At 42.8% G+C, this 26,642-nt stretch overlaps 1 protein-coding gene across 3 annotated transcripts; it reads left to right on the forward strand.

Annotated features, from left to right (window-relative positions):
* On the forward strand, window positions 1-25,594 carry LOC128095986 (glutathione S-transferase alpha-4). 3 transcript variants are annotated; one of them, XM_052714994.1, is made up of 8 exons: window positions 1-125; window positions 8,346-8,452; window positions 9,486-9,537; window positions 13,769-13,901; window positions 14,753-14,894; window positions 19,274-19,405; window positions 24,628-24,770; window positions 24,984-25,594. In XM_052714994.1, exons 2-7 carry the CDS (start codon window positions 8,366-8,368, stop codon window positions 24,748-24,750), a joined length of 669 nt encoding a protein of 222 aa, XP_052570954.1. In that variant the 5' UTR covers window positions 1-125; window positions 8,346-8,365; the 3' UTR covers window positions 24,751-24,770; window positions 24,984-25,594. The 3 variants fall into 3 exon arrangements, with proteins under 3 accessions (XP_052570954.1, XP_052570965.1, XP_052570975.1); XM_052715005.1 differs by lacking the exon at window positions 1-125 and adding an exon at window positions 2,443-2,656; XM_052715015.1 differs by lacking the exon at window positions 1-125 and adding an exon at window positions 2,443-2,651.
* Window positions 25,595-26,642: the final 1,048 nt, after the last annotated feature.

Raw genomic sequence — 26,642 nt, forward strand, 5'->3', positions numbered from 1 at the left:
CGTGCGCATTTCCTAAATGCTCACTGGCTGGTGGGTGGAGATTTCAATCAAATCTGAAGGGCTATGAACTTTTATTTAACAGCTTCTGTCTCGAGTGCCTGGAGACCGGATCGTAGAAGAATAAGGTTAGTGTGTGTGTGTGTACACTCCTTTTGCACTGACTAGTTACACTAAATCTACAGCTTATCATCAGCAGTTGTTTTAATTTTATGATTTATTTGATGTTCATTATTATCAAAGTTTGTTTAGGCCAGATAAAAGGCACAATTTTTTCTGCAGAGAAGATGAGTGATCGTTACAATCTAGGGGTCTTGATAGGGTTCATTTTCTCTGCCAATTAAATTATTAAAAGGCAGGAAAAATCTTGACCTCAAGAGGTGTCAGTGAAGAAAGAGATCGCAAACACCACAAACATGAGTAGACAGAATCAGCGGTTGAAGAAAGGCATTTACCGGGGATAAGGAAGTGCACACACGCAGCGGACACACAGAGAAAAAGGCAGCACACACATGCAGCAGACACACAGAGAAAAAGACCCTCTGCAGAGCCGAGCACGCACATGCGGCGGACACACAGAAAAAAAAGACCCTCTGCAGAGCACACGTATGCAGCGGACACACAGAGAAAAAGGCAGCACACACATGCAGCGGACACACAGAGAAAAAGACCCTCTGCAGAGCAGAGGCCGAAAACTTCAGTCTCTTCTCCAGGGCTGAGGTTTAAGCCTCTGAGGAGTTTTTCTCCACTTAATTTAGGGTTGGTCAGTTTGAAGGAAGGCTGTTTTTCTGGCCGGCAACTGTTGCGTAAACATGTCCTGATTCAGCTTGGAACTTGCTGAACTAGTTTATCAGCAGTGGGCCGGCTGGTAGGGGAAAGAAGCCTCCAAGGCCCTTGTTTTAAGGGGCTTGGCTTGTGTCTCAAGCCTGGAGGGTGTAGAAAAAGCCAGCCATCTTGGAAGTTCATCTTTATTACTTACCCAGACTCCTCTCCCTGTCTACTTACGGGGAGTCTGTGTGACTCCTAGTTTCGTGAACCTGTTTGTACACAGCTTATGTATGACTGGGCACGCTAAAACCCCCTCAATCCGTTACATATTTACTGTAACTTCAAAAGTAAGTACATAAGATTTAAGTGGGGCCGGGCGGTGGTGGCGCACGCCTTTAATCCCAGCACTCGGAGGCAGAGCCAGGCGGATCTCTGTGAGTTCGAGGCCAGCCTGGGCTACCAAGTGAGTTCCAGGAGAGGCGCAAAGCTACACAGAGAAACCCTGTCTCGAAAAAAGATTTAAGTGGGGTTTTAACTGATTGGTTGACGTAAGATGCAAAGCAGAATTTGAAAATCCTTATTAGTATGTGAACGACTATGTATTTTTTTTCCTCCCTAGGAAAATCTCAAATATTTTTTTACCCATTTAAAAAGGAGATGGGCACCAGCCATGGTGTGATATAGTGCTTCAGTAGTAAACAAAATCTTTCTGCATCTATGTGTGTTATGATCGTGGGCGGGGCGGGGAGGGGGGCCGCGAGGGCATCCCTCGCGTGCAGGGAAACATGCTGGGCAGATGCATGCGGTGCAGGGCCGCGCCAGTGATACACACCCCAGACGATGCATCCACGTGGGGAGTTCATTATAATAGAGAGATAAAGACGTAGAGAGAAAGAAAGAGGGAGAGGGAAAGGGAGAGGGGGAGAAAGGGGGGGGGGTGCACACCTCGTGAGAGGAGAAGGCAAAAGAAGGAAGGGGGCAGAGTTTTTCCTTAAAAAGAGACTTTTACTTCCAGACACAGGGTGGCGCCAAGGGGCGGCATCAGAATGTTAACAATGTGGCTACTCCATGTGTTGGGAAGATTTAACCCAAACGATCACACACTGGAGTTTTCCTCCTTGTCCTACTCCTGCAGGCAGCTGTGCTAAGCCGAGGAGCGGGCGGCTCTTGAGACAAGCTCTGATTCATTTGTCGTTTTTTCAGACTTGTGCCCTAGCCTTTAAATACCACAAGGCAGCTCACTTAGTTTATTCTTGAGTAGCTGCTACGAGGGCCTAGGTAGACAAGAGTCTCTTTCTTGGCTTTACATTTTTCACCTAAGCAAACGTATAAGCCCTTGGGATTTTTCGAACATAAACCAATCTACTTAATTGATAAGAAGTTTAGTTTCTGAGTATGAAAGGTAGGGAGAAGATAGTACAAGCGTCTCAGTCAGGCCCTCTGTCTCACAGGAGTGGCTGCAATAAAAGTCCACATAACTGAAAGCTTTTTGGAGGGGCTGGTTTCAGTCAGGAGCCTATGCTAGCTGGCGACATCAAACACAAAGACCCATGTCCCATGTTAGCCCAGTGGTTAGTTCATGGGAAAAGTAGACAAGGGTTATATGCTGTCCCGAGGGCAAGCTGGTTGAATATTCTTTTTCTTTTTCTCTCTCTCTCTTTTTTTTTTTAGATTTATTTATTTATTATGTATACAGTGCTCTGTCTGCATGTGTGCCTGCAGGCCAGAAGAGGGCGCCAGATCTCATTACAGATGGTTGTGAGCCACCATGTGGTTGCTGGAAATTGAACTCAGGACCTCTGGAAGAACAGACAGTGCTCTTAACCTTTGAGCCATCTCACCAGCCCTGAATTCATTCTAGACTCAGTTTCCCAAACTTCATCTGGGTCAGGTCTCCTCATTTCTTTTCCTTAAAAAAATTTTAAGGAGACTTGGGGGGGGGGGGTGTTGTCTGCATGTATGTCTGTGCACAACGTGTGTACAGTAGGGTGTCAGATCCCCCGGAACCGGAGTTACAGACTGTTGTGAGCTGCCATGTGGGTGCTGGAAATTGAACCCCAGTCTTCTGAAAGCTAATGCCATCAACAGTTGAGCTATCTCTCCAGCCCCGACCTCGACCTTCTTAACAGGCACCTAGAAACTGCTGCTAGTGGTCCAGAAGCGCACTCTGGAGAATGTTGCCCGCTTCTTACAGAAATAAGGTTCTTCTTGTCTCACATGCAAATGTTGCTGCCATCTTTGAGGGAGAAGGGTCATTTTTTTAGGTTATGTTTATCGATTTGTACATGCTGTCTCCTTTCAACCTTGTAACTAACCAAATGAGTTACCAAAGAATGGATGTGAAAAACACTATTGACCTTGTACAAATGAGGACAATGAGGCTCATAGAACTTAAGAAACTAGTTAAAAAGAGAGGTACACTTTGTATTTTGACACAGAATCTCACTAAATTGCCCAAGCTGGCTATGAACTCTCTTTGTAGACCAGGCAGCCCTAGAACTTCCCATCCTCCTGCCTCAACCTCCAGAGTAATTTACAAGCCTGGGATACAGAGCCGAAATTTGAACTGGTACCTCATGCAATTGTAGTAGGAGAAGTATGCTTCCGTTTTCTAGAAGATTTGGACTTACTTCTTTTTTTCTAAGCAGTGATCCAACTAGCCAAAAGCTGTCATACATGGCTACTTTCTGCTCAACCCCGCTGAGCTCTGATTTGAGGAGCTGTACACAGGCTCACATTCTGAATCCTTGTGGGTGGGACTCAACTCTCAAGGTCATCATACCGAAAGCCCACGTGGTGAACTAGCTCAATTTAACTCAGCACATACTCAGATAACTCTTGAAAAGTAGGAACCAGAGCCAGACGGTGGTGGCGCACGCCTTTAATCCCAGCACTTGGGAGGCAGAGGCAGGAGGATCTTTGTGAGTTCGAGGCCAGCCTGGTCTACAGAGCAAGATCCAGGAAAGGCGCAAAGCTACACAGAGAAACCCTGTCTCGAAAAACCAAAAAAAAAAAAAAAAAAAAAAAAGAAAGAAAAGAAAAGTAGGAACCAGAGGTTTTTGATTTGTTGGTTCTCAAGTCCAACCCTGCTTTTCAGAATTCTGCTCTAAAACAGCAGGCTGAGCCAGCCTTGAGGAGCAGGCCAGTAGGTACAAAGCGTTCCTCCGTGGTCTCTGCTTCAGTTCCTGACTTGGCTTCTTCCCTCAACAGACTGTGGCCAAAATATGTAAAGCAAATAAGCTGTTTTCAGTCGGAGTTTTTAATCATAGCAACAGAAAGCAACTAACAGCAGAAAGTAAACTAAGACATTCTGTAAGGCTCTGTTCAGTTTCTATAATGCTGGATTATATGTACACCTCACTGTGTGTGTGTGTGTGTGTAACCCAGGACTTCTTGCTCGTGAAGAAAATATTCTACCACTGCCCACCCCCCCCCCCCCAACACACAGGCCACCAATGTAGTATTTTGTTTGTTTTTGTTTTAAGGATACTATTTCTTTCAGTATACTTAACCCAAAAAAGTGTGATAACTTTCTATTTATTTATTTATTTATTTATTTATTTACTTATTTACTTATTTACTTACTTATTTATTTATTTATTTATTGGCAAAAACTTTAATCTCTGTGCGAGGTTGATCTCATTGACCATAATGTATTTTAGCAAAATAAGTTTGGGAACAACATGTCTGATAATGTTGGGTCCCAGGGACACACAGATAATGGGGAACAGATCACCAAAGTCTATGAACCAGAAGCAAACTTTATTTCAGACACTCTCAGGCAAAAAGAAGCTTACCAGTTAGCTGGGCCCACAGTCAGAGTTCAGGCTTCTGATACCGTGGCAAGGGGGTGTGGGCTGAGCCCCTTTTTATAGTAAAGGCTAAGCATCAGGTATGGGACAAAAGGATTTTTATAATCTTGAGGTTAAGCTTAGAGTCATGTTTTGTCTTAGAATTTACAGTTTCCACTTTGCAGGATCTTAGCTAAATGGTGTTTGCCGAAGCCCGCAGTTTTCCTGACACAGCTGTTCTCCCCATAGCTGCGAAGGGTACAGAACAATGCAAGGCAGAAAGTCACTCAGGGGCTGTCCTTTAGGTTACAGGAATGTAAAGCTCGAGTCATGAGTCATGCAGAAACAACTTGTGAAAAGTTAACCTTGGTCCACCGCAGGTGGCAGGTGTTGGGTGTCGGGTGTAAGGGTTAGAGTTAGAAGTTAACCCCTGGCTGTAAAGCAGAGAGCCATTGTCAAAAGCTAACCTTTAGTCACTGACAGAGCCGATGACCGTCAGCTCTCATTTTTCTAGGCTTACAACTTTATAGTCCTATATTCCTGGACCCTTCAATAAAGCTTTCTGTACACAGAGTGGATGCTAAACAATTTTGCTAAGTGACCAAACACTTAGAAACGTGCATCATGATTCCCATACCTCAGTCTGAGATGTGTGCCGCTGTGCCCAGGTGCCACTTATTTATTTATTTATTTATTTATTTATTTATTTATTTATTTATTTATTTCTGGTTTTTCGGGACAGTGTTTCTCTGTGTAGTTTTGGTGCCTGTCCTGTTGGATCTTGCTCTGTAGACCAGGCTGGCCTTGAACTCACAGAGATGCGCCTGGCTCTGCCTCCCAAGTGCTGGGATTAAAGGCGTACACCACCACCGCCCAGCCAGCCACTTTATTTTGTTGTTGTTGTTGTTTATGAAGAAGTGATTACTGGGGGAAAAAGCAGCACTTTGCATATTTAAAAACAACAATTCAGAATTTTATATTTTATAAATTTACTTTGCACAATTAAGCCAAGGGCTCAATGTCACAACTTGTGTGATGAACTTGTTGATGCACTGCATTAGAATCAAATTAGTTCTATAATGAATTGTCATGTTTTAAACTGATTGAGTAAATTGGCCGCCGACTCAAGCAGAACCCAGATAAGTGACATTGAAGAGTGAGTGTCCTTGTTTCTCTCCACCTTTTAAATCCTCTGTTCCTTTGTGGACTGCTCTGGGTTTGAGGGAGTTTGGGAGTGCTCCTTGTATTTCTATTCTTTCTTTCTTTCTTTCTTTCTTTCTTTCTTTCTTTCTTTCTTTCTTTCTTTCTTTCTCTCTCTCTCTCTCTCTCTCTCTCTCTCTCTCTCTCTCTTTCTTTCTTTCTTTTTTGACTAGTACAAGAAATACTGGCTGTAGGTCTCTGAAAATCTAGTAGCATTCTGCGGTGAGTCCATGTGAGCCCAGCTATTCTTTAGTTGGAAGGCATTTCATTCTGCTTCAGGCATCTTATTTATGGTCTGTTTAGGTTGTTGACCTCCTTTTGGTTTACATTTGGTGGTTTGGGTGTACCTAGAAATGCATCTGCTTCCTTCAGATTTATAATTGAGCATAGGTTTCTAAAGTATTCCCTTATGCTAGTCTGACTTTCTTTGGTGTCTGTTGTAATGTTTCCGTATTCATCGCTGATTCTGTCCATCCGGGTTCTCTCTTGGTTAATTGAATCAACAGTGTGTTGAGCTTGTCTAGCATCTTCAAGAACCAACTCTTAGATTCATCCAGTCTTTGTGTTCTTTGTTTCCATTTCATTCATTTTGCTCTGGTTTATTTTATGTCTTCCCAGCTACTAGATTTGGGTTTAGTTTGTTCTTGATTTTCCAAATTCTTGAGTTGTATCATTAAAGCATTTATTTGTGTTCTTTCTAAGTAAAAACAATATATATATTATTTTACGTCTGTGAGTGTTTTGCCTGCATGTAAGTGCACCAAATACATACAGTGCTCAAGGAGGCCAGCAGAGGGCATCTGGTTGTCTTGGAATTAGAGTTGGAACTGGAGTTATAGGCAGTTGTGAGCTTCCAGGTGGGTCCTGAGAACTGAACCTGGATCCTCAGCAAGAGCAACAAGGGCTCATAACTGCTGAGCCATCTCTCCAATCCTCTTCCTAATTTCCAGAGCATAAGTTTCCCTCTTAGGGCTGGTTTTAATGTGTTCCAGATATTTTTGTTGTGTTTGTTTTAATTTTCTCTTGATTGTAGGACTTCTCATATATTTCCATATTATTTCTTTGACCCAGCCATCATTCAGTAATGTGGCTTTTAATCTCCATCAGTTTGTATAACTACTAATAATTTATTGATTTTAGGCTTTATTACATTGTGGTCAGGTAGAATATATGAAGTTATTTCACTATCTCTGACTTTGTTAAGATTTCTTTTGTGTCACAGTATATGGCCTATTTTAGAGAAGACTCAGTGGACTGCTGAGTAGAGTATACATTTTTTAGTGTTTGGGTGAAATGTTCTGTAGGTATCTGTTAGGTCCATTTGATGTATGATGTCATTTAATTCAGATGTTTCTCTGTTTAATTTTTTTGTCCAGGTGACCTGTCTATTGGAGCTAGCTAACTTCTTAACTTGGTATTTTCTTTTCTTTTTTTCTTTTTGTTTGTTTGCTTTTGTTTTTGTTTTTTGAGACAGGGTTTCTCTGTGTAGTTTTGGAGCCTGTCCTGGATCTCGCTTTGTAGACCAGGCTGGCCTCGAACTCACAAAGATCTGCCTGGCTCTGCCTCCTGAGTGCTTTTCTTTCTTTCTTTCTTTCTTTCTTTCTTTCTTTCTTTCTTTCTTTCTTTCTTTCTTTCTTTCTTTTTTTGTACATGATTTATTTAATTTTATTTTGTGTGCATTGGTGTGAGGGTGTCAGATCCCCTGGAACTGGAATTGTAGACAGTTGTGAGCTGCCTTGTGGGTGCTGGGACTTGAACCCAGGTCCTCTGGAAGAGCAATCAGATGGTTCCTAACCACTGAGCCATCTCTCCAGCCCCAACTTGGTATTTTCTAACTTGTCATTATGATTAACATATTTCATGCTATTTTGCAGACATGTTCTTACCTGGAAAAAAAAAAAGTCTTGTGGCAGCAATGGAAGATTCCCAAGTTCCCATTAAATATTCCAGTTCGAGCAGGCCTGCCTCTTTGCTGATGTTAGGAAAGATTTTTTTTTTCCCCAGAGATACTCATGAAACCATTATATCAATTCCAGGTTCCTTTCTCCAAATATCAGAGACAGTCTCAAATAATGCACCCTTGATGGGTATAGTTTGTTCTTACGTCTCAGGTTGTGAGTGACAGCATTTATACATCATACCATTTATGCACAAAATAAAGGGCTAATTTTAAAGACTGCTATTTCTGAATGAAAGAATGGGTGTGGATTTGGGTGGGTGTGTGAATGGGGAGGATCTGGGAGGTGATGGGGGAGGGGAAACTATAAGAGAAATATATTGTATGAAAAAAGTATATTTTCAATCAAAATGATTTCTTCTATCAAAAAAAATGCTATTTCTGCTCAAGAAGTGGGACACTGTTGACAGCCTAGAACACTCAGATGCTGCTCCCCGGTCATAGCCACATGTTCATAAGAGCAATCCCTTAGCCTGCTTTTTCTCCAAAGCTTTACCTCATGTGTGTGCATCCCTGCACGAGAACTTTGCTTACCCTGTCGTAGCTAGACAGGGAGGCGAAGCATGGAATGGGTATGAGTTTGTTTTTCAAACGTTTTTTTTTTTTTTTTTTTTTTTACTGCTGCCCTTTAGGGAGCTCTGAACCAGGAGTCATGGAAGCCAAACCCAAGCTCTACTACTTTCGCGGCCGAGGCAGGATGGAGTCCATCCGCTGGCTGCTGGCTGCAGCAGGAGTGGAGGTTGGTTCCTGGTGGGGGATGGTACTTAAGTCCCCATCCCCTTCTTCCCTTTCTTTCTGTTTTCTTAGATAAGAGAAAGCGGGGTGGGGGTGGGGAGGATTACAGTCATGCTGTGCAGAGGAAGAGGGTAAGATGAAGGCCTGGGAGAGTCTGAAGCTCCTAGAGATGAAAAGATCTTGGTGGAAGAACTGTACATCTAGCTCATTCCCTCCACTGGGACTGGTTGGTTTTTCTGAGGCCTTTTAACCCCTGCCTCAGCACCCCACTAATGGAATTTTCATGGCTGCCAGCTGGAGCCCCAGCCCAGATGTGAGATCTCCTGACTGGCTCTTCCCTTAACTCCAAACCCTTCCCACCGACTTTATAGAGATGTCCTGGAATTGTCTCTGTCAGTCTGCTTGCCATCTCTTCTGGAACACGGACTCAGTGCGGTCTTTGTTTCCCACCATCCCCTTAGTCCGTGCATCCGTCCCACACCATCTCAAGCTGTGAAGGACAAAACCACCCTCCCAGAGCTTTAGGAAACCCATCAGTAAATGACTACAGCCCCACCTGAGTAGGGTCTTTGGGTCTCAAAGAGGAAGGAGAGCGGGGAGGGAAAAATCGCTGGAGAAGTTTGGGGCAAAGACAAGCATTTGGAGGAAGGAAAGAGCTGGTCTAGGCAAAGAAAATGGGAAAACAGGGGCTTGGGGATTCTTGATGTAGGTAAACCCCCCAAAGGTCTTCTTCCGGTCCCTTCAGGCTCATCCAGCCAGTAGCCCCCCAGCCACATGCATCCCAAGATAGCTGTGAATGCAGTCAACATGTTAGTAAATGACAACAACATCATGTCACAATATCAAAAGGCTGGACACCCCTGACAGCTGATCTCTAAATACACACCCTGCCATGCTTTTAGGTGGGAGTTGACAGCTTCATGGTTCCCTTTTAGATTTTATTCTGAAGGCTGTAAGGCATTTCCAAAGGATGTCAGAATTTCTCCCTCCTTGCTTCCTATCTTAAAGTTATAACAATGTCTCTTTCCTTAATCTAGTTTGAAGAAGAATTTCTTGAGACAAGAGAACAGTATGAGAAGTTGCAAAAGGGTGAGCCTTGACTTATTCAATGCTGTCTTATTGGAAAAAAATAAAAACATGTTTATATTCGTCACATAGAATGCAGGCCTCAGGAACAGCAGCTACTAGAAGGGGCTGGCACCAACATTCCTACACACATCGACTTATTAATCCCCGTTTTCCTGATGCAAAGCTAATGTATCGACTCTCTGATCTCTGTAGCCTTCACACAGACCAAGCATCTGACAACACCGGCCTCAATTAACATAATAGTGTAGGTTCCTTAGTTCTGAGTGGCTCAGCCCCTGACTCCCTTTAACAAGTTTTGTCTTGGTGGCTGGGGGCAGGTAAGAAGGATAGCCTCTACGTTTCTGTAGTTCATACCCATTTTTTCATAGATTTATCAAATTATGGCACATAGGATAGACTCGAGACTGAACCATATCCATTTTTTACTTTTAAAATTTGTTCTCTGACAATTCCATTCATGTATACGAATTATTTTGATAATATCCCATTACCCTCTCTTATCCCTCCCTTCCACCCACTGAATGCTTTCTTCTTTCAGTAAGTCCCCTTCCTATTTTTATGGCTTTTCTTTTGGACACACTGAATTTAATTAGAATTGTTTGCATGAGCATGGTTTGGAGGTTATTTACCAGAGCACGAGCAATTGACAAGTGGCTATACCACTGAAGAATATGACTCCCTCTCCTCCAGCGTCCACTAACTGTCAATGGCTCCTCAAGAAGAATGGGGCCCGAAAGCCCCTCCTGTATCCGTGATGGAATGTTGATGGACCCAATCTTGAACTAGTCACGGTAACCACAGCTGCCGTGATTTCATGGATGCAGTGACCCAGAGACACCATTTTAGAGCATCCCTCCCCATCCCCCCACTCTTACAGTCATTCTGACCCCTCTTTCAAGATGCTGCCTAAGCCTCGGAGAGAGTGATATAAATGTCCTGGGTAGGTGCCAGTTACTTTCTCAGCTCTTTGACCACTAATGAACCTCTGCATTAACTGCCACCCACAACAAGATGAAACATTTTTTGGCCAAGGTTGACCTCAGCACTAATATGTGAGCACAAATATAAATATCTAGAAGGTAGTTGGACAATGTGTCCGTTTAGCAAGACAAAGTAGTAGATAACTGTCTTGAGTTTATGACCTCCTCAGCCATAGACCTTGGACCGAGTTACAGCATGAACCCTTCCTTATGGGGGGCGGGGTCTAAAATTCAATCAGAAAGTAGTTGATTAGCCCCATAGTAGTCATACCACTATTGCTCCAGTCAGCACATTTCGCAGGGCAGATCAGTATTGTAGCATGCAGGGTCTACATCTGGGTGAGATCATCAATGAGTTTGCTCCCCCAGGAGCCTCCATAGCATGTTACAGTAGGGATAACAGCAGGGATGAGACTTCCAGTTCAGTTCAAACTTGATTTCTCTATGTCCCGAAACCAAAGTGAGTGGGGTTTTCAAAAGGAGGGTCTAATCACTTAGATCTGGTGGGAATCCAAGACCAATGCAATAGCTGCCTTATTTGGGGGCCTCTGGGACCTCCCACACCAATGACTTCCAGGGAGACTCCTATACCTGGTATTTATGTATAATTTTATAACAATCCACGGTTGCTGGGAACAACATTTACACATCAATTCAGTGTATCTCGGTTCCCCCTCTCTCTTTGAAAAAGGTATTTTTAATTTGTATCAGTAGCTTGGGGGGGCCAGCCTCCAGCTACCACTAGGGTATGCAAAAAAATCCATGAAGGTGGTGAGGGCTTAGGAAAAATTCTTATCTATCTGAGGGCTAGAGTTTTTCTGTCTGAGAGTATTTAGAAATAAGTTTATATCTATCTAAGGGGCAAATTAAGGAAACACACACTTTCTGATCATAACTTACCTCTTTTACTTCATCTAGAAAGATCTCTTTGTCTGAAAATCTCTGTCTCCGCATGTTATATCCCACATTGTTACATACTCCATACAGCCAAGTTACATTTCACACTGTTACATCCTCCATACATTCTCCACATAGCCACATACCTCTTTTGCACCGTTACATCTACACATTTCTTCTCTCTACTCTGTTGCATTCCTTCACATATTATTACATCATTTATTCACTCATTCTCTCATTCATTCACTCTCTCATCTTACTCTCACACTTCTTCTTTCTCTCTGCCCATACAGCTACATGCCTCACTCAGCACGCACACCTAGACACACTCACACGATCACTCTTACCCTCTGCCCAGCTCTTACACCATTCCTTCACACTTCTCGCTCTCCTCACAACCAAACTCTGCACAATTACATGTTACATTTTCAGGATCCAACCCAATCTCATAGCACATGATAAGTCACAGTTTCTCTCAGGTTAGAAAGCCTCCACTGTTTTGAGAAGGAGACAGTGTTGGACAGCAAAGAAGCCTGGACAAAGTCAGAAAGTTCTCCGTCATTAGCTTAGCTGTTCTGAGACCAAGTGAGTTTGGTAGATTACACTCACTTCCCTTGGCCTCTGAGATGCCGTCTGTAATAGAAAATAATTACATTAAATAGTGTTAAAGGTATTTCCCTGCTTTCTTGATCTGGATTTTGAAAAAAAAAATCTCTGAGAAGGATGGTCAGCTTCTTGGAGCAGTCATTGTTTCTAACTGGTCACTCATAAGCACAGTGCCCAGCACTAACATTCAGTGTTGAATGAATGTGGAAATCTCCTGGTGATATAGTACAGCCAGTGAGCCTCCCCATTCACCATAATTCTGGTATTTGCAAAGAATGATTGAAAGGTCACCTACTTAATGAAACTATGTAAGTGGACAGACAGACTGTTACACATCAGAAAGCAAACTGAGAGAAGCCAGAGACTTGCCTACCACATCTGGGAAGAGAGAGACACTGGCTTTGGAAAGCTATCTTGCTTCTTACAATGGTCTTCACCATCTTCCAGTGCCGTTGACTCAAGTGAGCAGCATTAGAAATCAGAGAGGTCCTGCTGGGTGGTGGTGGCGCATACTTTTAATTTCAGCACTCTCGGGAGTCAGAGGCAGGCGAATCTGTGAGTTCAAGGTCAGCCTGGTCTAGAGTACGTGTTCCAGGATACCCAGGGCTACACATAGAGACCCTGTCTCAGGAAAAAAAGGAAGGAAGGAAGGAAGGAAGGAAGGAAGGAAGGAAGGAAGGAAGGAAGGAAGGAAGGAAGGAAGAAAAATCAGAGCGGTCTTATACCCATTACAATGCACTAGTGAAGTATGGCTCCAAGTTTGGGCAAAGTTTCTTAATCATGACGACAATGTGCATTAATTAATGGGAATTGAAGACCTATTCCCTTCTTCATGAGAAGAGCACCATGTTTATCTTCACACACATTATAATCACAAATTACACAAAGACCTTTGGTCAACAATGAACTACATACATGAATGGTATTCTCAGAAGATTATTTTGCCTAATGACTCCATAGGCATCTTAGTCTGAGTACATAAATGCTACAGTGTCCACACAAGGACAAAATTACCTAACACGCAAGTCTCGGAAGGTTTCCCTGCTGTTAAGCAATATTAAACTGCATCCATGTGAACACTTGGTTTTGATTCACTTGGGTTATCGGCATTGTTTTGTAGGTATTCTCTCCTTTCAAAGTCCTCCTAAATAGATATTCTTGTTAGAGGTAGGACGCTGAAGCTCTGGTAAGTAGCCCGTTCAAATGTGCACGGCTAGAACGAATGACTGTGTGTGATGTGCTTTTGTGGCTGGATCCTTCCTGCTGCCATGTATGCCTATAGGAGTACGTGATATGCTTTTAAAAGAATGATACTTCCAGACCTCAATCCCAACTCAGAATATCTGGGGATAAGGCATTCTTAGCAGCCTTTTGTGCCCAAAGACTTACACAGCTTAAGCTTTGAGAACCAGAAATTATATGTATATATGTACACATAATTTTCTCTATATTTATATAAAACAAGTTTATATATATATATATATATATATATATATTAGAGTAAATATAGAAAAATCTTTTTACATTGCTGTTGTTCAATACACAGAAAAAGCATGAAGTAATCAGACAAAGCTCAGATTTGACACGAAACAAATGATTGGTGTTTCTTACCTACTGGGGCCTGTCCTTCGGCATTTTAACTAAAACAACGACTCCGTTCCGTGGAGTTAGTTGGGCCATCCTGCAGATGGACTGCCACGATTGAAACCGTTGAAGATGAGTCTCTTACCCTCTCTTTCACATCGCAGATGGGTGCCTGCTTTTTGACCAGGTCCCTTTGGTTGAAATGGATGGAATGCTGCTGACACAGTCTCGAGCCATCCTCAGCTACCTTGCTGCCAAGTACAACTTGTATGGGAAGGACCTGAAGGAGAGAGTCAGGTACCTCAGTGTTCACTCCTGTTCTAGATTTTAAACCAAACTTCTGGGGTCTTATGCCAAGCGAAACCTGATTTGATTGTGTCCTTTAACAGGAACTGAAGGGGGAAGTAAGGGAATGAAGGGGAGGTGCTGTTGCCAGAGGCGTCATGGCTTGTGCAGAATTCTGTGCACATATTTCTACACTCCCTTTTGCGTACAACTCATACTAGTCAGCTTATTGTATTCTCATATTCATGCCTACCAAACTGTGTTCTCAGGAAGTGACCTAGCAAAGTGAAGGTGCAAGTGACTGATTCAGCAAACAAGCCTTGAACATTGTATCGATGATCTATTTTGCTATCAACTTGAAAGAGATTTCAATTAGCAAGCACTTGTCTCTGGGTTTCTGGGTGGCCTCTGTCTGGCCTAGGCTGGACTTACCCCAGCTGGACTCACGCATAGCCAGGCAGCTCTGGATTTGGGTATTACAGATTGTAGGTTCGGGGAGGAATAGGCCATGCGACTCCATACTGTCATTCTAATCTTCTCGTGACATGTAGACAGAATTCGAAGAGTGGAAGAACATAAGTATCAGAAGCTCAACCCAGAACTAGTCCCTCATACTTCTACCTTATTCATTAGCCAATCACAAGGTCAGCCTGGGAAGAAGCCCCCTGGAAGGACCTGACCTGTTGTTGTTGTTGTTTTGTTTGTTTTTTCGCATCTGTAAACCATAGATATCTGTTCTGTTAGAACTGTGCTGGAATAGCTAAGGACAGTTGTATTATTATCGTCGCAAACGCTCTACCACTGAGCTAAATCCCCAACCCCTGAAGGCTCCATTCCAATGGGAGTCTATGGTGTGTTTTCAGGATTGACATGTATACTGATGGCACCCTGGACCTGATGATAATGATCGCCTGGGTTCCATTCAAACCCCCTGAGGAAAAAGAGGAGAACTATGCTTTAATCGTGAAGAGAGCTAAAACCCGTTACTTCCCGGTCTTTGAAAAGGTAAGCTTGTCTGTTTCCTAATATGCAGAATATTTAAGAATGAGTGTTCAAAAAGATATGGGTACCAGTGGGTGAAAGCACCTGCTGCTGTCAGGACTGAGAACTTGAGTTCAATCTTGGGGACTCAGGGTGGAAGGAGAGAACCAACTCCTGAAAGCTGTCCTCTGGCCTCATCATGCATGCCATGGCAAACGCACCCCCACCCCATACATAGTCACACAAAATAAATAAAAATACAAAAAGACGGGGTGTATCAGAGCTTTCCTGCTGTAGGGTCTGTGGTGGTTTGAATGAGGGTAACCACGATAGGCTCAAATATTTGAATACCTGATCCTTGGTTTATGGAACTGTCTGGGAAGAATGAGGAGGTATGGTCTTGTTGCGGGAGGTATGTCACCGGGGTGGGCTAGTGAGCTCTCTCTGCCTCATGCTTGGGCTTCAAGATGTGAGTTCTCACCTGCTGCTCCAGCACCATGCCAGCCTGCCTGCTGCCGTGCTCGGCCACGGTTGCCACAGACGCTAATTCTCAGAAACGTAAGCCCCAAATAAACTCTTCCCTCATAAGATGCTTTAGTCATAGCATAGCAGTAGAGAAGTAACAAAGACAGGGTTAAAACTTTTTTTTTTGTTTGTTTGTTTGTTTGTTTTTTCGAGACAGGGTTTCTCTGTGTAGCTTTGCGCCTTTCCTGGAACTCACTTGGTAGCCCAGGCTGGCCTCGAACTCACAGAGATCCGCCTGGCTCTGCCTCCCGAGTGCTGGGATTAAAGGCGTGCACCACCACCGCCCGGCGGTTAAAACTTTTTAAAGAGTTATTTATTTTCTATTTTATGTGAATGGGTGTTTTGCCTGCAAGTATGTCCGTACACCACATGAATGCCTGTCTGGTGCCTGTGGAGGCCAGAAGAGGGCATCTGATCCCCCAGAATTGGTTTCAGGTGGTTGTGAGTCACTATGTGGGAATTGAACCCAGATCCTTGGAAGAGCAAACCATGTTCTTAACCACTGAACCATCTTTCCAGCCCCTGGGGTCAAACTTTAATAATATGGATTCCAGAACAAGTTACAAGGAAAATTGTGGAACTTCTAATTAAACAGTTTCTGTTCTGTTTTTTTAAAGACTCAGTAAGCCATTAGCCCAAGGTGTTACTTGAATTCACTGCCTGGTACTGGAGGCTAACTGTACCTTAATTAAAAAAAAAAAAAAAAAGACAAAAGCTTTTAAATTGGAGACTTGTGCAGCATTCAGTGGAAAATGCTAATGAAAAATGTCTTCACCACACATGTTGGAAGGTTCCAAGCCTCTAGGGCAGTGTGGAGAATGGTAAGGAAGACTTATCAGTGCAGGTCCCACAACTAAAGGTTCTGTAGGATATTGTGTAAACTACAGTACGGCGCTCTGTCAGCCCTCCAGTGTTCTAGATCAGTTCTGTTGATCCACGGACAGTGTCAGTGTTATGGAAGCACCTTTCATTTAAAATGTCACACAGTTTAGTCTGCCTTAAACTGTAGTTTTTAAACCAGGCAGTCTCTACCCGAATTCTTCCCAAAGCATTTAAAAATAATTTGTTTATTCAAATCTGGGTCAAACTCAGCTTTACAATCCTAATTAGAAAATGCAGGTTTCCTTTTTATCTGTTAGGTTCCCCTCCTTGGTTCCCCTCCTCTTCTTTTCTATTGCATTTTTATGTGGTTCCCTGGGCTGGATTTTAGTCAACACAACATACTCCTCTGTTCCCGAATGTCCTGTGATCTGGAAGTTGGAATTCTAATCTTGATTGGACTCAGGTCCAATTGCTTGGCCCCCAGCCTACTGTGTAGATGGCATTTTGTAAATCATCAAGGAGCACAAGTTGTCTGATTGTTGTTCTTTGTACAATGTTAATGCAATAGACAATGGCAGCACACGCTGACTTATTAGTACATGTGAAATACTGACCTCTTTATCTATCTATCTATTTATCTATCTATCTATCTATCTATCCATCCATCCATCTATCATCTGTCATCTATCTATCTGAGACAGACTCTCATACTGTACCCTAGCCTAGCATCATACTTAACTATGACTATAGTCCAAGCTGGCCATGGCCTCATCCTCCTGTCTCCTTCTAAGTATGTGATTACAGGTGTGATTCACCATTCCACCTCTCTTCATTCATTATATAGAATATGCTCTACACAAAGACTCCCCCAAGCCAAGTGCAATAGGGCACTCCTGTATGTAGGTGGACTTTTCTTTCCTGCCCACTAGTTTCCAAATAACCAGTATGGATATACTCAATATTAACTATAAATGCTCAGTCAATAGCTCAGGCTTATTGCTAACTAAGTCTTACAACTTAAATTAACCTATTTCTACTCATCTATGTGCTGCCACGTGGCTCATGGCTTTACCTGCCCTTCAGCATGTCTTTCTCCCTCTGTATCTCCTGGTGACTCTTCTGACTCCACCCTTCTTCTTCCTAGATTTCTCCTAGTCTGGCTCTCCCAGCCAATCTCCTCCTGCTCAGCTATAAGCTAGTTAGCTCTTTATTAACCAATGAGAGTAATACATATGTACAGTGTACAAAGATTGTTCCACAGCACCTGTCTTCTCAGAATTTTGGAGATAAGACAGTGGAGAACACAAATCTCTCTCCTTTATGACATACTTAGTTACTCTGGAGTGTGGTTTCTATAAGCAATGAAGAGAAATGCTTTCTTTTTATTTAGTACTTAAAAATAATTACTTAGCATCCTCAAAGAGGAGCAATTAGTGTGTTGTTAGTATTATTTTGGTTTTATCCTATAAGTAGCATCATGATACTATTTTCTATCCAAGATTTCAACAAGTTTGTCTTAGTCAATGTTCTATTGCTCTGAAGAGACACCATGACCATGGCAACTCTTATAAGGGAAAACATTTAACTGGGGCTAGCTTACAGTTTCAGAGGTCTAGTCCCATCATGGTGGGGAGCATGGTGGAATGCAAGCAGACATGGTGCTGGAGAAGTAGATGAAGAGTTCTACATCTAGATCCACAGACAGCAGGAAGAGAGAGACTCTGGGCTTAGAATGAGCTTTTGAGACCTCAAAACCCACCCCCAGTGACACATTTCCTCCAACAAGGCTACCCCTCTTAATCCTTTCAAATAGCGCCACTCCCTGATGACCAAGTATTCAAATCTATTAGCCTATGGGGGTCGTTCTCATTCAAACCACCACAACGTTTATTGTGCTTAATTTGTTTAAAGATCTTATTCAGAAATATAGACTATAAACAGAAACTATGAGTATTCCTCATCACCAAAAGGTAAGTGTAAGAATTGGTTTCATATATTTCCACCCAGTTTTTTAAAATATAAATAGAAGTGTTTTCTTTTCATTTATAGATAATTGTGGTTATATTGAAGTTACTTAGGGTACTGTTTTATCACTTAGAAGATTTTCCAAAGCAGACTTTCTTGGTAACTACTACTTGGCATTAACAAATGTCAATACTGCTACTTTCTTGCTTAAGACCTTTTTTTTTTATTAAAATTTTTTTAGATTTTAATATATGTATGAGTATTCTGCCTGCCTGCATGTCTGTGTATCATGCGTGCATCCAGTGTCCATGAAGGCCAGAAGAGAGTGTCAGATCCTCTGGAACTGGAGTTACAGAACGTGCATGTGCTGTTACTCACTGAGTCACTTACCAGACCCTTTCTCAAGTTCTTTTTTTTTTTTTTAAGATTTATGTATTTATTATATATACAGTGTTCTGTCTGTATGTATCTCTGCAGGCCAGAAGAGGGCACCAGATCTCATTACAGATGGTTGTGAGCCATCATGTGGTTGCTGGGAATTGAACTCAGGACCTTTGGAAGAGCAAGCAGTGCTCTTAACCTCTGAGCCATCTCTCCAGCCCCCTCCCAAGTTCTTATATGTATTATTCCCTCTTTGTGGAGTTAACCATATTTTATGTATTTGCTACTCAAAGCTAACTCTGGTGTCTTTTTATATTTGCTTTCCCCTGGGTACTAAAAAATTAACTTTTTGCAGGTTTGGCCTTCTAATTCCATCGGTGACTGACTTTGATTTGTGTTACAGCAGCTGGGCTCTCAATAATTCTAGCTCCCATGTGTCCCTGTACTGGTGGGTACAGTTTTCCTTTACTTCCTCCACGCTTTTCAGAAAGTGTCAGGACTTCACCACATAAGGGCCTTCATAATCCCTGACTCATTCCCAAAGAGATCACCTCAGTTCATGGTACGTGCAAGAGGGCTGGCTTCATCCGTTCTTGCTAGCTCTGGAGATCACCCCCCAAAAAGAAGACTCCTCAGTGGGCCTCACAGTACAAGCATTCAAACAGGCAAATCATCACTACTTCCATTCAGTATGTTTTTCTTTTCTGTAGATTTTAAAAGACCACGGGGAAGCTTTCCTTGTTGGCAACCAGCTCAGCTGGGCAGACATTCAGCTGTTAGAAGCCATTTTGATGGTGGAAGAACTCAGCCCTCCCGTGCTGTCTGACTTCCCTCTGCTGCAGGTAGGATGCTCGTCAGCGCAGACATGAAGCCCAGAGCGATGCAGCTAGAACAATGCCCGCAATAATACGTGCCTCCAAGCCAGGCTTAAAACTTAAGAGAAACTGTCTCAATAAGCATTGTTTTACTCACTCTGGCTACTTAGTCACACTTACATTATAGGGTTTGTTAGGGAATGAAACTTTATATGATGGGAAAATAGGTATTTGAGGTTCTAATATGAACATTTAAACTTCTAGGGCATGTAGCTCAGAGGTTGAGTACATGACCCACATGTATGAGGTCCCAGATTCAGTCCCTGGTTGTTGTAAAAACAAATAATGATCATCCAGGACTTTCTTTTATTTTTTTTTTCAGTACTCTTAAAGTTTTTACTTGCAACAGCTGTCTTGGTTTTTTCATCCTGGTTCCTATCAGATGACGGTGTCCACTTTTAATGGTCCTGATGCTGGGTCTTCTCTCGGCTACATTGCCTCAGCTTGCGCGAAGCATCCTACCATTGCCACACTTACTTGGCCCCTGCTCTAGCCCCCCATATTTCTCTCAGAACCACTAGGTTTTGTCTGTTAAGAACAATGTTTTCCTTAGTTTCTCCACAGGTGTCTTACTGGGTAGACAAATCACATTGAAGGGCAGGTCCCATGCCCAGCAGTAGATGGCCAACACAAAACAAACTCAATGGTAGTTTTTGGAGTTGTTTTTTTTTTTTTTTTTTTTTCTTTTTACCTAACTAGTCTTTTGCCTATATATTATGGTTTCCAGTTTTGAGTTTATGGGTTTTGTTCGTGTGTGTGTGTGTGTGTGTGTGTGTGTGTGTGTGTGTGTGTGTGTTCATGTATATGTGTTTCTCCTGCTCTTTCTTAGTTTTTTCCTTTGTTTGTTAGTTTGTTTTTTGTTTTATTGCTGTTTGTTTGTTTTTTATTTGCCTTTTGTTTTCTTGAGAGAGAGAGAGAGAGAGAGAGAGAGAGAGAGAGAGAGAGAGAGAGGAGTTGAATGGGTGAGGAGGATCTGGAAGGAAGGAGGGAAACCATAATCTGAATATATTGTCTGAAAATAACTATTTCCAATTTAAATTTTTTTAAGAGGGATTAGTTATCATTTTAAGTGTGAAGTGTTTCAGGTACTCTAGGTTATAAATAAAAATGTGTATTGTAAAAAGAAAGAAAGGAAGGAAGGAAGGAAGAAGGAAAGAAAGAAAGAAAAACATTTCTTCCTTCTTGTTACAAAGAATAGGTGTGTTCTGGCACCTACACTAGCTAAACCAAAAGATAAAAAAGACCTTATAATCCTACAAGCCAAATGTTATATACTTATCACTTTGTATTTTTTCTGAAAGAGGATTATACTAAATATTGACTTTGTGGTCTGTTCTTAATGTTCTTTTCAACAATCATGAATATATCTGTATGTCAGCAAATATTCTTCTGTGGTATAATATTATTTATTGTCATTGAGCAATAGAACCATGCCATTAAAAAACAAAAAACAAACAAACAGAGCAGAGCCATATAAAAAAGCACAAGTTGAGAAACCCCGTCTCTATAATGGCCCCATCTTCCTGTCCCCATTGTCGTTTTTCTAGTTTCTTGTGTGTTCTCTCGGTGCTCCTACTTATGAAGACATGAGCAAATTTGCGAATGTATTCTTATCCTGGCTACAGTTTTCTTATACAAAACATGGAGCGGAAGATACTCTCTTCTGTGCATGTGTGTCTGTGTGCCGCATGTGTGCAGAAGCCCTCAGAGGCTACAAGAGGGAGCTGGATCACCTAGACCTGGAATTACAGATGGTTGTGAGCCCACACACGGGTGCTGAGAATCAAACCCAGGTCCTCTGGAAGAGCAGTCAGTGCTCTTAACCACTGAACCAACTCTCCAGCCCCTTTGATTTGTTATTACAAAAAAAAAAATGCTTTCTGGATATATTTCTCCATCTATCAATATAGGTAACTCCTCTTTCCTTTCATATGTTATATTTAGAGTTCCTGGCTTAAATGTCCTGTAAGAATTTTATACACACTTGCATACACACACATACAGACACATGAATTCCCCTGCACACACATGTGACTGTCATGAAACCTATCATTTTGTATTTTCCAAAAAATAGATTTAGACTAAATACTGTTCTATGGCCTGCTTATGAAACTTTCTACAGTAATCATGAAATATTTTCATGTATGCATTTTTATATATGTAGCCATTTCCCTTTTTTATTTACTTCATTGCTTTAAATGCACTTTTATGACATTTATTTTTGACAGTTCCTTTCATGTGTATAATACTTTCTGATTACTCTCATCCCTGCCCTCTCCCATCCCTCCTCTGTCCTCATCAACCCTCTCCACAAGTCCCTTTGTTTTGCTTTGTGACCACTGAGTTTAACCAGGGTCATCCCCATGAGCATGGGTGTGGAGCAGTCCACTGGAGCATGGTGGGCTCACCAGCGACCACAGAACTGAAGACAACAATCCCCCTCCCCAAGCATCTATCAGTCCTCTACCATTCATTTATTTATTTTAGGTAGGGTCTCACTGTGTAGCCCTGGTTGGCCTTGAACTCACAGACTTCCACTTGACTGTGCCTCCTGAGTGCTTGGATTAAGGGCATGTGCTATCACACCTGGATCACTTTCCTTTTCCTTTTTAAAAATATCTTTTTTTAAAAAATGTATGTTTGCCTGTATGTAAATCTATGTACCGTGTACATGCAGTGCCCAAAAGAAGACAGAAGAGCATATTGGATTCCCTAGGACTGGAGTTACAGATGGTGGTTAGCTGCCGTGTGGGTGCTGGGAATTGAAGCCTGGTCTTCTGGAGGAACAGCCAGTGCTCTTAACCTCCGAGATGTCTCTCCAAGCTTCAGTCATTTTCCCTGTTTTGAAAACACATGCTATTTACAAATTGCCACTTTGTTAGAATTCTTCTAGCAATATCTGTTTTTTGTTGTTGTTTTTTGTTTGTTTTGTTTTTTTAAATTCTATGTGTCTTCTGCATCATGTATCTTGATCCCATTCATTTCCCTGACCCTTCCCATCCAGCCTCCGCCCTGGCACACCCCTCAAATAAAACAAAATTTAAGATAAAAAAGAAAAGAAAATTTAAAAAGGAAAAAACTTAAAAATCTTGTCATGGAAACTGCAGTGTGACACAGTGAGTCACGTCACGAACCCCTTTGTCCATATATCTTTACTTGCAAGTGTTCATTGCAAAGAGTCATTGGTCTGGTTCGAGGCCTCTGGTTTCTACTACCCTGTTGATGGATACTGGGCCCACGCTAGGGTTCCTCCTGGATATTCTGTTGTTGCCCTGTGTTGTTGAGATCCTGCAGCTTTGGGTCTGCAGGTCAGGTCCCTTCACGTGCTCCAGCAGATCATAAATGAGGTGGGCCAAGTCATATCCTTGGGTCTGGGTCTGGGCAGCTGTAGGGTTGGTCCGCTGGATGGGAAATGGGGACAGCTCTCCTATGCTTACAACTTCAGGGTTGGCTCACCCACACCTGCACTAACAGGGTTGGCTCTATTGTGCTGCCCTGGTGTGGTTTGGATTATTGTTGTTTTTCAGACAGGGTTTCTCTGTGTAACAGGCCTGACTGTCCTGGAACTCGCTCTGTAGACCAGGGTAGCCTCAAACACAGATCCACCTGCCTCTGCCTCCCAAGTGCTGGGATTAAAGGTGTGTACCACCATTGCCCAGCAGCTATTTCTCTCTCTCTCTCTCTCTCTCTCTCTCTCTCTCTATATATATATATATATATATATATATATATATATATATATATATATATATATATATATATTCCAGAGTTGTGTTAATTATTGACAATCATTTTGGAGGTAACCACTGAAGCATGTTTAAAATGTCTAGGTAAAATCTTGGCCTTCTCATAGAATTTTGAAAAGAAGCCTTTTTGTAGCTCTGCAAGTGACAAAAAAGCAGAACCTGAGCTGAGGAGAGGGCGGAAGAGAGTCCAGGGAAAAAGAACAGGAAAGCTGGCTTTGCTAAGCGCTAGCATGAGAATAGACAGACAATCCTTTCAAAGGTGAAAAGTTAATTACTGCTGTCTCAGCCTGAGGTTTAAGGAGGATTACCATTTTGTGTAGCTAGGGGCCAGGCTGGCTTCTGGGTGATTGCCTGAGCAGGGTGCCTGAGTGGAGACCAGGACAGGACACCGGAAGCTACAGGTCAGAGTGCACCCAGCCTGTGCCTCCCTCCCAGATCCCACAGCTGGACTACCTCGTAAATACCTGGTAGAAAAGTACCAGCCTACCCTTCTACCATTGTTCCTTCCCCTGTATTACTTCATGCCAGTTCTCAGAGTTAACTGTACATAAAGAACATTCTCATGAGCACTAGTTGCTCTTCCAGAGGATGCAGGTTCGATTCCCAGCCCTCATAGTGGCCCACAAACATCTGTTAACTCTAGTCCCAAGGGGATTCAGTGTCCTCTTCTGGTCTCTGCAGGAATTGCATGCATATGGGGCTCAGACCTGCATGCCAGTAAAACTCTCAAACATACAAAATAATAAAAGCATTTTTTTAAAATTATAGATGAAGAGCCCTTTCTAAATCTAACAGATACAGTCAGAGACTAAAACAACAAATCCCTAAATTTAGAACATCAGCACAGGGAGTACCATGCTTCTAGCACCGGAGGACCATGGTCCTCCTGGGAGGGTCTGGTGGTTCTTGAAGGGTCAGGTGCTCCTTGGAGGTGAGGGTGCTGCCCAGAGGGTGTGGTGTTCCTTTGAAGCCAAAGTGTCTGTCAGAGAGCATGATGTTTCTTGGAGGAGAGGCTGTTGCTGGGAAGCCAGCTCCTGAAGGCTCCAATGTGAAGGCTCTGGATGGCACACTCAGCTGAGGCCACCGGCTGGCCCTTGCTAACGTGTTCCAGCACGCTCTTGGTTACAGTTTCTTTGCTCACACCCTTATGTATTCCCATTTAATAAATTCCTAGAGCAAAACTCAATAGGCCAAAGAATATAAATATGTAAGGGCTTTTAATATGCTCTGACCATGTCTATGCCTTTTTAATAAGACATTTCAACCCACGCCAGGAAAAGACAGCAAACACCCCAAGAAGTTAGTTCAGCACCAACACCCTGGGCTTCAAAGTTAAAGGCCTGAGCACCCTACCCCCCCCCCCCCGCCCCCCGTGGTGAAATTCTGATTTCTTGACGATTGTGACAGTTATTGAGCTCCTGACATCCCTGTTTCTTGTTTCAGGCATTTAAGACAAGAATCAGCAACATTCCTGCAATTAAGAAGTTTCTGCAACCTGGGAGTCAGAGGAAGCCACCTCCAGATGACCACTATGTTAAGGTGGTCAGGAACGTCCTGGAGTTTTAGTGGCAGCAGGTGTTAAGAAGGCTACAGCGCCGGGCGGTGGTGGCGCACGCCTTTAATCCCAGCACTCGGGAGGCAGAGCCAGGCGGATCTCTGTGAGTTCGAGGCCAGCCTGGTCTCCAAAGCGAGTTCCAGGAAAGGCGCAAAGCTACACAGAGAAACCCTGTCTCGAAAAACCAAAAAAAAAAAAAAAAAAAAAAAAAAAAAAAAAAAAAAAAAAAAAAAAAAAAAAGAAGGCTACAGCAAGGATCCAACCGCAGCGTCGCCATAGGCCAGCTACAGAGCAATCCAGAAGCAAAGGATAGACCCCAGGAGTCTTCAGCTGCAGTAGAATATTTTTTTTAAGGGGTGTTACTTTTGTTTATGTTGCATTTGTTTAACTCTATGAAGCTGTGTTACTGTGCCTGTCTAAAACACCTGATGGTCTAATAAAACTGGCCAATAGCAAGGCAGGAGAAAGGACAGGTGGAGCTGGTAGGCAGAATGTATAGAGGGAAAATCTGGGAGGAGAGCTAGATCTAGCAGCCAGAGAAGGAGGAGGACTCCAGGGGCCAGCCACCCAGCTACACAGCAAGTCATAGAGAAAGAGAAAGATTTACAGAAGTAAGAGAATGGGAAAAAGCTCAGAGGCAAAAAAATAAACGGGTTAATTTAAGGAAAGCTGGCTAGAAACTAAAACAAGCTAAGGCCGGGCATTCATAAGTAAGAATAAGCCTCTGTGTGTGTGATTTATTTGGGAGCTTGGTGGTGGACCCCCCCCCAAAAAAAAAGAGCCCAAACAGCCCCCAACAACATTCAGCAACACATGCCATCAATAGCACATGCCAATTAAACGCAGTGAAAAGCTCTTCTGTTTGGTAAGGTGTTTGTTTTAAGCTTGTTAGCTGGGGATGACAGTCTTCGAGTGTCATGAAACCGGAGTTCCTTATGAAGATGTGGTAGGCAGACAGACATATTCAGGGCACTGAGCTACATGGGGCATTGTCTGTGTCTGTATAAAGATCAGGATGGTAGCTGGGGAAAAGGGAGACTGAAGACTTGGGGCAGAGGATCATATCATTACCTGCATTAGTTTCTGAGAACTTAGGATTGGAGAAAAGGACAGACAATACTGGGAATAGCTGTGCTGTCTAGTAAGCCCTCTGCTGAAGTGGGAGTATAAATCATGTCTGCCACACTGTTTTGAAACCCTATTAAAGAAAAGAACCTTGGACATCAGGCGACCCCCTTCCAGCTGCCAGAGCCACTGAAGCTTGGGTTTTGCTTTGCCAAGACAATCCCAGAGACCAGCGGATCAACCGAAAACCAATGAAATACTTCCTTGCTCAAGTTGAACAAAAGCTCCCTTGGGTTTGAAGTTCCTTCTTTAATTGTAACTATTACGTTTCCGAGTCATACGTTAAAGCTGGACCCTACGCAGGTTCATTTAATGGGAATAGAGAGCTGGTGATGTTACCAGAGCAGCTGTGTAACTTTTGGTGGCCTCTCTGATCTGGAGAAATTTCTTTCCAGTGAGTGTGTGTGTGTGTACACACTTATGACACAGAGTGCATATGGAGGTCGAGGACAGCTTTTGGGAGTCACCCTGAGGGACTGAACGCTGGTTGTCAGGCTTGTCCATGGACAACCTGCTGAGTAATCTTACCAGCCCCTTCTGTCAATTTCTGATGTATGTCATGCCTTTTCTTGTGAAATGATTTAATGATTTGGATTTCATTCCATTTCCTTAGGGCCACCACAGAGGACACCCACACTAACATCACACCCTGCTCCACTCCTTCCTCATCCTGTCTTCAGGTGATGGGCTGGTCAACAATTATGACAGCCAGGCCCCTCGGCATACCCCAACCCAGAACATGTGAACATGAGCTAACCCCAGAGTGGTTTTGGGTAGT

The sequence above is a fragment of the Peromyscus californicus genome, unplaced genomic scaffold, assembly GCF_007827085.1.
Source record: "Peromyscus californicus insignis strain IS unplaced genomic scaffold, ASM782708v3 Scaffold_11__1_contigs__length_118956290, whole genome shotgun sequence".
Taxonomy (NCBI): Eukaryota; Metazoa; Chordata; class Mammalia; order Rodentia; family Cricetidae; genus Peromyscus; species Peromyscus californicus.

Bases quoted from the DNA above. Each gene is read 5' to 3' on its own strand.
- LOC128095986 (XM_052714994.1), top strand. From the start codon at position 8,366: ATGGAAGCCAAACCCAAGCTCTACTACTTTCGCGGCCGAGGCAGGATG. The intron at 9,538-13,768 runs GTGAGCCTTGAC...TTCACATCGCAG, and splicing joins GTATGAGAAGTTGCAAAAGG to ATGGGTGCCTGCTTTTTGAC. The intron at 13,902-14,752 runs GTACCTCAGTGT...GTGTGTTTTCAG, and splicing joins GACCTGAAGGAGAGAGTCAG to GATTGACATGTATACTGATG.